Genomic DNA, 12,673 nt, shown 5'->3' with positions numbered 1-12,673 from the left:
CCCCCCCCCCCCCCCATTAACATAAAATCATTTTATATAGATAGATATAGAAGACCATCTACTTTCTTTTTTTAGGAACAGAGGAGAATAAGGGAAAAACTCCACCAGGGACAACAGACAACAGTAATAAGCGAATACAGGGTTTAGCATTTCCCTACTCAGAAAAACAATTGCTTCTCTCTATGCTGCTGTTTAGGAGATTTCATCTCACATTTGGTTCTTTTTATCAGACAGGATGTGAGGTAATCTCTCCAGTGCAGCTTTAGATGTGACATGCAATCTACTCCTCTCTGCTTCATTGAAGCTAAAAAAAATATTTTGTTTTTCAAATAAATATAATAATTCTAATTTTAGTAAAACAAGTAAGGCTTTGTACACGTCAGATGATTCTTGTCTGATAATTGCCTCCATGTTGATATTGGACGAGAATCCGGCGTGTGTACAGCACTCGTCAAATGTCGTTCATGGATCTGTCTGTCCTTGTAGATCCGCAAACGATGAAATATCATAATAAAAGTGAAGGGGAGAGAGCACAGCGGGGTGCTGTTCCATCGCTCTCCCCCTCCCCTCTCCATAGAGCAGAACAGCACTGTATGTAAAGCACTGGTTCAGTCTTTTCACAATTATTGAACGTGTGTACCCAGCCTAAGTTTTGCATTGCAGAATGGTTATGTTGCCTATTGTGTAACAGATGTAGCCTAATATAAACAAAATGGATTGGGTTATTGGTGAAATGGGCTATTGCTACTACCAAGCACTAGTTACCTTCTAAATGTACAGACCACATTACAGAAGAACTTGTCCTATATTTTGTTTTATCAGCCTAGTTATTTGGAGGTACTTCAGTTTTATCATTTTTCAACAAAACTGAATCATGTTTTTACTGTTTTTTAGAGAAGCACAGAGGATTTGCTTTTGTGGAGTTTGAGCTTCCAGAGGTGAGTATGCATTTGTTTGTCTATCATCACAGAGACAGTAACCTTTTGAGTGGGGAACAAATCATAATTACTAAAGCAAAGCACTGATCATTGTCAGAATAATTTTATTAAATGTCTAGCTCTTTCCCAAACTTTTAAACCCTCACTCATAAACCTTTAAAGTGGAAGTAAACCCGAAACTCACCCAAAACAAATAAAATTACACTTACCTTCAATCCCGCAAATCAGTCTGTCCGTCGGGAAGTTTCTTCCATCGGGTCCCACGTCCTCCCGCTTTCTGTCTTCAGGCTGGAGCAGAGGGAGCTGAAGTCACTGCGCATGCGTGAGATTGGCAATTTTTTTTCCTTTTTGATGAAAGGGCTACCGAGAGCTACTCAGGATGCGTGACTTAGGTATCCCGGGAAGCTCTGCGCTGCCTGCCAATAAGTCTTGATCACCTAGGCGATCGAGAAATAAGGGGGGGGGGTGCTGCAACCTTTTTTTTTTTTTTTTTTTTCAAAAAGGGTGTTGCACTTAAAAAAAACATTAACAAACAGAATTTTTACCTTAAATAAAAGGGTTGTCTACCCTTTTATGTAAAGTAAAAATTCTGAGTTTAGGTACGCTTTAACAGACTGGTGGTAGAAAAGCTGAGCACATGTGTATGTTGTGTAGATTTATCATCAATTGGCCATTGTGGGCACTGCAATCAGTACATTATTATTACATACTTCATCACAATAATATAACTATTGATCATCCAAAGTGAAAAAGTAATATATTATAGTAAAAAATGTAATTATAAATGTATATAACATTGGTCAAATCGGGTTGTTTAGCATATTTTCTGTACGTTTACATTAAACACTTATTAATTACACCTTTTATCTATTACAGGATGCTGCTGCTGCAATTGATAACATGGTATGGACTACTTCCTCTCTATTTATGGTAGTACTGAACACCTTTCTAAAACACAGGGCATGAACTGCAGTGTATATATATATATATATATATATATATTATATATATATATATATATATAAATAAATATAAAATCTGTTATCTACACAGTGACGTCATCCATTGTAGTGTGTGCAACAGTCAGTATTGCATGATGAATGTCTGCCTATGACCTGTCATTTGAATACTTCTTACATGTTTTGTATAGAATGGGGAAGGATTGGACCCATTGCTACTGGAACATAAAGTGAGCAACAATTCACTGGGAAGTTGCATCCTAGTATTCATTTTAGTGATTGTTGGCACTGGTACATAAAGTGAGGGGGAATCTGAGTGGTTCCCAAAGCAAGAGGTGATGATAAATGACTCAGTAGTGAAAAAAGTTACAGTGACAGTTGTCAGAGATGAGATTTCTTTGCTCTTTTCTGTTACTTTTCCTGGGCAGCAAGTGAATGGAAATCAGAGGAGGGACATACCCTCTCTGTCTGCTAATAGAATTTAACTTCGATGGATATTTAGTAAGAAGTCGGCATCATCATAAAAGCGTGCTTGTGCTTTTTGCTAAAATGCTACTTATGTGACGTAAGCTGTTCACTTATATTGCAAGAGATACCTCCCTGATTTACTGGATGGCTGAAGTCAGCAGAGGTTTTTATGTAGCTTACAAATGTGAACAACCTATATTTCATTGGTGGATCAACCCCATTAAATGTAAACTAAGCTTGAGATAGTAGAAGGCAGATGGCAGAGAGGAACATTGTTATCGGAAGTTGCTGCCATTCTTTCTTAGGGTTCATCTTGGGGTGTGCAGAAAACGCGAATAAAATACACATACAAAGCTAACACGCTACCTGATACACTTGACACAACGAACAAGGTCTTGAGACACGATGAACTGACCAACCTGGGACCCAGATTCAAAAATTGAAAAAAAGGCATCACAGGAGGGTGTCCAAAAAGAGGAAAGGAAAGATTGAAGCTGTGCTCTGATTGGCTACATCCACACAAGCACATTTCATCTTCTTTACGAGCATTCTCATAGCGTATGAGCGTTCTGTTCTAATATTATGAGGAACCTTAGTGTTTCCTCTAATAATACACAAATTCGTAAAGCTGCAGATTCAGAAGTGCGAATGTTCGGGTTATTACTGTATTTAAAGTAGTTAATGAGCTCTATGGCTTGGTGTAGCCATAGTCATCTCTTCGTCTTGACTGAAGATAAAGAGGAAAGGGATGTCCTTATGTGATGCTTTTTTTTGTCCAGTCATAGGCCAGGGGCAGTTCATATGTTTGTGTTTTAACTATGGCTTCAGAATTGGAGGCTAATATTGTGTACCTGGTGGGAAGTCAGGACTTGGAATGCTGTGTACTCTGCTTTTTTGCCTGAAGTTTAGCTTTAAATTTAATTTTATTTGTAAAATTAAAAAGTATCAAAGAACATGATAAAAATAAGTGTTATAAAATTTGAAGGATGCATAGTAATATTGGTAAATGATAAAGAAAATGTATATCTTGTCCTAAATATCTTAGTATATTTCTGAGTCACACGTGGAATGTAATACGTAATAATAATAAATGTCCTCTAGATGGCGCTGCTGTGTATGTTTATAATTAAAAGATGAGTTCATTGCACAAAACATCTCTTTAAAAGGCAGAATCTTCTCACTCAGCTGTTTCAAGTGACAACTTTATTTTTATCTATACATGTGTCTATTTTATTGATGATAGCTAATGCTGATTTTTTTTTCTAGAATGAAGCAGAATTATTTGGAAGAACAATCAGAGTAAATCTGGCAAAACCTATGCGATTAAAGGAAGGCTCATCTAAAGCAGGTTTGTTTTTATCTTTTGTTTCAGTGTCCTTGTATAAAGCAAAAGAAAAGGAAATGAAGAGCTGACCTTATTAGGTTGTCGAGTTTTAGATTTTATTTTTCTGCCTGTTTGATAACTAAATTACAGGTAAATAAAGCATTTGTTAGCAGCACGTCCTCTTTTTGTCATTTTGGTGGGGTTTTTGTTTTTATAAATTAACCTGTGCTTTGCAGCATGCCTCTTTTTAGTTGTACTCTTTACATTGCTTTTAGTGTGGTCTGATGATGACTGGCTGAAGAAATTCTCTGGAAAAACACTAGAAGAGAATGAAGAGGCTGGGGGGACAGAAGCACCCAAACCAGAAACACAGGAGGTAATGCTTTACCTTACAGTCATTGCTTTATCAGTTAAATGTCTAGCCATGTTTTAGGCCACAGATCAGAACAACTTGAAAAACAGGTATATAAAATATATAGGTTGCTATGAATAAAATATACACTATCTTATTTAGTGGGTCATTCACTGTTAAAATTATGTGGAAAATTTAACTTTTTCTTTTGGTCCCAATTCTTCTTTCTTCAAACATTTCATACACCTTAAATGAAAAAGGACAACCTTACTATAGGCATCTGTGTTAGAAGAGGGGGGCGTTAGGGGCAAACTAAAAGTCGAGGTCTTTTTTCATCCTATGATTAGTTTGATTTGTCAAGATTCACCTACAAATAAAATGTAACTTTACATTTGTGTGAATATAATTGTATTAATTTTTTTTATAGGGAGAACCAAGATTCACTTAAAATTAAAATTTACCTTTACATTTCTGTGAATATAATTGTATTTTTTTTTTTTTATAGGGAGAACCACCCCCTAAAAAAGTTAGAGCTAATCCTCAAGTTTACATGGACATCAAAATCGGAAACAAGCCTGCTGGACGTATCAGGTTTTTATTGCGTGCTGATGTTGTTCCAATGACTGTAGGTAAGTTCCTGAATGAGAACCAACATAAAGTGCACACCTTTTGGAGGATTGCCACCTGTAATTTTCTAGTAAAAATGTATGTGTTCTTCCCTGCCCTTTTTACCCGAATGCACCACCCCGCATTTTTTAGTAACCACTCGGCTGTTTTTAGATGGTTACTGAAGAGTTGCGTCACAATATAAGCTTAGGCTCCCACTCAGCTTTTACTTCTAGGTTGAACACTGTATAGAAAAGTTTATTCATATTGTTAATACTGTGTTTTTGTTTTTTTTGTTTTTTTGGGGGGGTTGTGTTGTTTATTATTAAATAATAAATATTTATAATTAAATAACATTGTGACATGATTGTGTTAAGCATCGTTTTTTTTTTTTACACCCATGCAGAAAACTTCCGCTGTCTCTGCACTCATGAAAAGGGATTTGGTTTCAAGGGTAGCAGCTTTCACAGAGTCATTCCACAGTTCATGTGTCAGGCAGGAGACTTTACAAATCATAATGGAACAGGAGGGAAGTCCATCTATGGAAGAAAGTTTGATGATGAGAACTTCATTCTGAAACACACAGGACCAGGTACGCAAGTATATTTGTCCAACAGTTGTTGGCAGCCCACTTATCCAGAGTCATAACAGGCATATAGAGAATGTGAAAGAAAAGGAGACCTTGTAAATGCTTCATTTTGTGTTTGAAAAGCAACAATTGTGCATTGATTTTTTTTTCTTTAAATGGGGAAATTAAATTACTTTTAATCTTGGTATGTGTGTGTGTGTATGTATGTATAACACACACACACTTGTGCTGTCCTATGTTGCTTCAGCGCCTGTTGAAAGGTGTAGGATATAAGGAGAGCAATATGGGGACTCCTGTGTTGTGTTTCTTGATACTTTGAGGCTGGCTCACTTATAGACACATTTTTTATTTTTGATAGGTTTGCTTTCTATGGCAAATTCTGGTCCCAATACAAATGGCTCCCAATTCTACATCACGTGTGACAAGACAGATTGGCTTGACGGTAAACATGTAGTGTTTGGAGAAGTGATGGAGGGAATTGATGTGGTTCGTCAGATTGAGGTGAGTATTAGTGCTTTTATAATTGATATTTTGTGACACATTATTTTCTTTCTATTTTACAAATGTTTGTGTTACTGCTTATTTTAAAGGCACAAGGAAACAAAGATGGAAAACCTAAACAGAAAATCATTATCTCAGATTGTGGAGAATATGTATGACACTGGACATCACTGGATGAGCTTCTGCTAAATGGGCCTATTGAACCCCTCTGTTTGGGACTAAAACGCTATATTGACAAGAAGATTTCATCTCCCACTTGTCGTTTTGTACATTTTCCACTGCTTAAATAAATGTATTTTGTTACTTGGTGTGTCAAAATGTAAGGGGTTAGTAAACCAATAAATTTACTACATTTTTGAATTACTGCCTAGGGTTGGACAGGAATCTCTCAGGCCTCGATTCAGTAGTGGTGGGATTATCACAGGCCATAGTATTAAGGCCCTTTTATTGGACTGTACTTTTCAGCAGCTATCTCACCTCAAGCAGACAGCACCCTGGGCTTCAGTTAAGCAGTTTTTTTTAATGAAGTGCAGTGGTAAAAGTAAATGTATACAGGGACAGTTTCTTTCCATTTTTTCTCAACTAATGTCAACTGGTCACATATAAACTTTTCTTTAAAAAAAAACATGCAAACTAGTATGGCATATTCTTTGATACTCCCCAGGATCTTTAAAGAATAATCAAGGAAAGCTTGTACTTCCATAAGTACCACCTAATATCAACAGTCTTTACACAGAGCTGAGGAGCCCAAATGTTGCTCAGCTCACTGGCTAAGTGGATCCTTCAGCTGACCGCAGTCAATATGTACCATTCCCAGCAAAAATAAGTAGAAAATGTCTGCTAGATGAGTAGCAGAGTTTCTACATGCCCCTTTTTATTTTGTGTATATGATTTAAAGGCTCAAAACTGTCCCCATCTATTAATATTTATTAAGGAAACTTCAATATTCTACATAATCTTACTTGGCTGTTTTTACAATGAACACTTCAAACCTATTGACATTCACACAAAACTTGAGTAACTAGTTGATAGTTTTAAGTGAACTCTTCTTGCAAAAGACACAAATGCTATAATTAATATCCACCTTCCAATAAATTCTGGTTTCTCAGTTGGCCACAATTCACTGGCAAGCCTACTGCCTTTAAAAATGCACCTTTGCTGAGAGAAACATATTTAGACTTCTGCATTGCCTCTAGTTTAGTCCCTGCTATTGAATCTACTTGTCCTGTCTGCAGAATCTAACACCAGCAGCACCAAGGTTTGTTGGAGACAAGGTTGAGTATCTTCTTCCTTATAGCATACAGGGTACAGGTGAATGGGTTGGTCTACTTTGGTATTATGTTTCCTTGCTGGGTTGCCTACCTTACTGGATTTTAAACCACACAGCTCAACATTGAAAGGCTCACTCTGCTTAGTCTAGTGATCTAGATAAGTCTAAACTTTGTGGCATATCATTTTAGGAAGACTTAATTTTGAGTCTGATCTAGAGGTTGTTCTGGAAAATAAGAAGAAGCAGAAGAAAATCTTTTGTAGTTTATTTTCAGAAGACTAAAATCTCTCTAATAATAAATAAACTAAGAAAAAAGTATAAAAATGCAAAAAGTGACCCAAAAAGCCTACTGGGTCACTAGATCTTGGAGATGCTCATCTTCCCAAATCAATACATATTTCATCTCAAGCTCCTGAGATTTGCAGTTAAAGGTCCACGATGGGTCACTCATTTCCAGTTTATCTCCCTGCTCTGTTTAATCTCTCTTTAGCACCACTTTTTTTTCTAATACAAAGGCTCAGGCCTACATGGGACACAAACAGATAGGTATAGTCCTATGCCTCAACAACCTTACATTGTTTTTTTTTTTATGTCAGCAGAAAGTTGTAGCAATGGGTCATCTCACATAACTAGGGTGGAAAGTGTTTTTAATTGAGTGTGCATACTTGAAATCCTATCCAAAAAAAGACATTTCTGCCAAAAGGCTCAATCATATGTCCATGTGTTTCAGGAACCATCAGAATTGTCCTTAAGAAAAACAAAGAGGGTATTCAAGGTCATACCGTTTGGCTACGTACACACATGCAATATTTTATCGTTAGAAAACTATTAAGGACCAATCCACGATTATTTTGAATGATCGTATTGTGCACAATTCTGTACATGCTGTAACAATGCGATCGTTCAAATATAATCCACCAATAATGTACACATACTGAATACGATCGTTTGAATGATGCAGGAAGTTAAATGTACAGGAGCAAATGTACCGCAGAACAATCCCTGATCACTGAACGACCGTACACACAATAGATAGCAAACGATCATCGCCCAATCAGATCCACTGGGGCGGTCGTTCATTTCCAGCGACATTGCTCATTCATCGGCGTCGTTCATTTTTTTTTGTTACCTATTATCGGACGAGCGGTCGTTAGTTGTTCGTTTACAGTGATAATTATTGCACGTGTGTACATAGCCCTAGAGTTGTGGGTGCAGTTGTGTAATCCCATTGTACTATTGTTGAATTTCCATTGCTTGTTCTGAATGAAGGTCAAATCACATTGGTGGCAAATGTGTATCTTTCTAATGGTAAAGAAATCACTGATTTGTTGGTTGAAGTAACAAAATGGGTATGTACAGGTATGTCAATGGAAATAAGTAGACCTCATGTGGATCACAAGAGATTCCAATGCCTGGGGTGGCTTTATGGGATTAGCAATTACACAGGAATCATATACGGTACTCCCCATTAGGCTGAAAGCAGTTGAGAGAGTTAAAAGCAAATTTGCAAACAATACAAGATCTTGTACTCTGTTCTAATGATGGCATTGTTCAGTTCTGTTAAGCTACGTACACACTTCCAATTATTATAGTCGGAAAACGAACGACGAACGTTCCTGCACGATATATATGAACGATCGTATAGCACCGATGCTGCACATAGAGGTAAGGACACGATCGTTCGTAGATATTGTACACACAATAGATACGATCGTTCAAGCGATAGAGGAACTATGTGCACGACAGGAAAGTGAACGGACGTTCGTTCATCACGCATGCTCTGAACATGGACGATCAGCGAACGACCGTACACACGAACGATGTTCAACGATCGTCGTCCAATCCGATCCGCCGGTCCGGTTGTTCGTTTCCAGCGACTTTCCTCGTTCGTCGGCGTCGTTGGTTACTTTTTTACGAACGATTTTTTGCCCAATCGATCGTTCGTCGTTCGATTGGAACGATAAAAATTGGAAGTGTGTACGCACCTTTAGACAATGCCAAGTGCAGTAGCATGCATCAGTCATAGGGCCACAAGGTTGCATTGCCAGATGATAGTAGTGCTCATTTGGTTAAAAATAATCTTTTAGTTTCAATAGTTAATTTATAACTCAAATATGCATTCAAGCAAGTTGTTTCTGATAATTTTAAAGTGGGAAATGTCTGACAGACCAAGTATATAGAACACAATATTCCCAGATTTCTTCTCCTTAGTGCCAAACAATGAACGTGTAGACCTGGACAGTTACCCAATATTAAGGTGATAGAGAATTAAGCAAACTGTTTTTGGCTATGATGATTCTAGTTTCTGAATAAAGCATTCTAAAGAACATGGGGCTGTTATGCAGGGTGGTCACCATTATATTAACTAGCTAAAAGAAGACAACTACTGCTACATATGGTAGGATGTGTAATTGTAGCCTAGTTCCATTGAACTTATAAATAACCAGGATCCAGCTACACCGGTAATAGCTTTAGATTTCTTAAAGGACAAGGCAGATATTGATTTACACAGTCCACCACTTTCCAACCATATGGATTTGAAGTTAGCAGAAGATCCTTGACAAAAGAGATTTTTCAAGTCAATAGTGAGAACTTGCCCTCTATGAGGCAAGAGTTTTTTTTTCCACTTGGAACCTTTCAATGCTACTGAAAGGGTTTATACAGGCAGCTTTTAGACCATTATAAATTTTTTGTGGAAAAATTTTAACTTTTGAAGACAGCTTACCTAATAACAGCAGAAATAGTCAGTGCACTTCAGACTCTTTATAATCCGGCTCCAGATCCAGCTTTTTTACCTAAAGTAACTGTGCCTACAGTTTCATCGGTCTCAGAAGGTGATCATACCATCATTTTGCAATAATAACCAGTTTACAATAAAGAAAAAAAACTATACACTGGATGTTCGGAGGCGTGCAAATGTCTTGCACAAAATCAAACACTTTTTAGTCTCTGGTTCAAATTTAAGAAATGGCTTAAAAAAGAAGAATCTAAGTTTTAATTAGCAATTTCAGAGGCTTATCAGTTACAAAATTTTACATCCACAAAAACCTTTAAAACTTGAAACCACCTCATGGGCTGAAATTATGCAATTAAGCAAAGCAGCCATCTTGACTAGTTTTAAGGCATTTGTTCACCATTACAGAATCAATCTGTTGTAGGACCAAGCCTTTGACAAAAAGGTGTTGCAAACAGTTGTCCCAGCCTAACAGGATTATTTCTATATAATCTTCTCCAAAGCGGTCACGTAAGAGGATTTGGGAAACAGTTATTTACCCGGTAATTCAGGTCCCATAAATCTTTCAGGACATCAGGAAAACACTTTTATATGTGGGTTCTTTTGTGACAATGGTCACCAGGGCAAACAGAGGGTGAATGTACCAACTGGAAACAACATAATGATAATAACAACCCTTGTTCAGTCTTTTTCTAATTGTACTGTCATTGAACTTTACTGTTTTAACACACAGGCCTGTGAAGTCTGAAATCTAGCTGTTGGTTTTTTTGCAATTTCCCTAAACATTGCACAACCTGACCATGTGGTAAATTTACTGGGACATCCACTCCAGGGAAAATTGACAGCTTAATGTTTTTCATTTGTGCATATTATTTTTCACTGTAGAATGATGGACTTGATAGTCCTTTCTCCTTGGCACTGTGTTAACACAATTAAATGATTAAGACAAGCAAACTTCTACTTTTATAGAGGGGCTCACATTTGCTGATGATCAATCAGTTACTGCTACTTTCCCTCTTAAGTCTTTTGAAAGGGGGGGACTTAATTTGTTATGCACTGCTTTTGCATTCCAACCTAGTTTTTGTAATGACACAGTATATTATGTAATGTATTGCTGTTAACTTGGTTGTACTTAACTAATTTTAAGACCTGCTAAGAATATTTTTTTTATATTATATCCCGATGCACAAAACCTTAAAAATGAAAGAGGGTGTACTTTATTTTTCAAATGAATATATAAATATTGTCAATATATAAATATATATTTTAAAGGCTGGGGGTTAGCACACATCCTGTGGAAGCCTGGTGAACTTCTCTAATGCCGAAGAGAATGTCCAGGAGTAGGCAGTCCGAATTTTTCCCATCTTTTTAAACATTAATTTTAGTGTTTTATTGAACCTCTCTACAGGGCCATCAGTCTGCGGGTGATAAGACAAAGGTTTACAACTGTTTAATGTTAAATAGCTTGCATACATCTGCCATTACTTTAGACATAAATGGAGTACCCTGGTGTGTGAGAATTTACCAGGGGGTAAAAATCATATTCACCTACCAATATGTTGAACAATTCCTGAACGATGGCCTTGAACGAGGTCTTTCCTAAAGGAATCACTTCTGGATAGCGAGTTGCATAATCTAGAATCACTAGGATGTATTGATGCCCCCTAGCTGACTTTACCAGGGGCCCCACATAATCCATAGCTATACGCGCAAAGGTAATTTCAATTAGGGGTAATGGCACCAAGGGGTTACAGAAATGTGCCATTGGCACTGGTAGCTGGCATGTTGGGCAGGAAGCGCAAAACCGTTTAACCTCTTCCTTAATTCCAGGCCAGAAGAAACAGTCAGTGATACAGGCTTCCATTTTTTTCAGCCCCTAGGTGACCCCCTAATACGCCATTTCGAGAATCATCCTCCTTTACTGCTGGGGTACAAGCAACTGTTCAACTGTACACTAAATCTCTGTTGACCTCAAAATGGGGACTCTTTCCTGACATTCACCAAAGTAGGGTCCCTCAACTGGGTGGTAGTAAATTCCCTCCTATTTACTTTTAAACCAAGATCGATGAGGCTAAAATGAATATTCCCCGCCCTCATCTCCCACCATAACCTGGAATGGAAACACCCCCCCCCCCAGAGGACTGGCCAGGCTCAGAACTAGTATTAACCCCCAACTTTTCTTTTGGGGAAGTTCTCCATCAACATTTTCTACGTTTCCCACATGGTGGAGCTGTACTGGAATCTTTCCATGCCCAGTGATAGGGAGAGCATCGTCTATCCACTTTATAGCCATTTTTTACTGTTCCTCCCCCCACAAGTTCCAAAACAAAGGAAAGTCTCGCCCCAATATCACCTCACATATCAGGTTTCCCACCACCCCCACGAGGTGAGTAACAGTACCCCAGCTCATGTTGATCTGGACCGGCAAGGTCGAGTATGTCTTAGTATCACCATGTATACACATTACATGTAGGGGTTTTCCCCCTCACCAACCACTTTAGCATGTGCCAGAGTCATCATGCTACCTGAGTCCAACGGGGCTTTGGCCGGGACCTGGTTCACCAACACACTGCATTCGAAACTGTCCGGGCCAGTCTTGAGACTAGCAGTACACACTCCTTGAGTTTAGAAGGACCTCCTCTGCAATCCTCCACACTGCATGGGTTCCTCCTGCAGGGGACATTGAGCCCTAATGTGGCCATAGGCCGAACACCACCAGAACTGTACAGGGTCTCCTCTCCGAGGTGTGATATCTCAAGGTTGGAACTCCCACTGGAAAGACAGTGAACCTTTGGGTGTGGTCATGCAGGTTCTGGGGTTTCTCCGGACAGCATTTTCTCCTGGTGAGGGAGGCCTGGTTCTCCTGGTGAAGGTGGCATTTTGGGGACGGTTTGATGACAACTCCTCCACGATTGTGTATCACTCCACATAT

The 12,673-nt window shown here is 38.3% G+C and overlaps 1 protein-coding gene across 2 annotated transcripts in view; it reads left to right on the top strand.

Annotated features, from left to right (window-relative positions):
- PPIE (peptidylprolyl isomerase E) overlaps positions 1-6,040 on the top strand; it is a 7,132-nt gene extending 1,092 nt beyond the window's left edge. For both annotated transcript variants that reach the window (XM_072417449.1, XM_072417441.1), the window contains exons 3-10: positions 895-938; positions 1,815-1,841; positions 3,632-3,713; positions 3,965-4,065; positions 4,547-4,670; positions 5,054-5,239; positions 5,595-5,737; positions 5,827-6,040. In XM_072417449.1, the coding sequence (XP_072273550.1) occupies positions 895-938; positions 1,815-1,841; positions 3,632-3,713; positions 3,965-4,065; positions 4,547-4,670; positions 5,054-5,239; positions 5,595-5,737; positions 5,827-5,895 (776 nt within the window). In that variant the 3' untranslated portion in view covers positions 5,896-6,040. The remainder of the gene's footprint in view (positions 1-894; positions 939-1,814; positions 1,842-3,631; positions 3,714-3,964; positions 4,066-4,546; positions 4,671-5,053; positions 5,240-5,594; positions 5,738-5,826) is intronic.
- Positions 6,041-12,673: the final 6,633 nt, after the last annotated feature.

The sequence above is a fragment of the Pyxicephalus adspersus genome, chromosome 1, assembly GCF_032062135.1.
Source record: "Pyxicephalus adspersus chromosome 1, UCB_Pads_2.0, whole genome shotgun sequence".
In the NCBI taxonomy this organism is placed as follows: Eukaryota; Metazoa; Chordata; class Amphibia; order Anura; family Pyxicephalidae; genus Pyxicephalus; species Pyxicephalus adspersus.
Note: the sequence above shows the minus strand (reverse complement) of the source record. Positions and strands in the feature narration are given on the sequence as shown.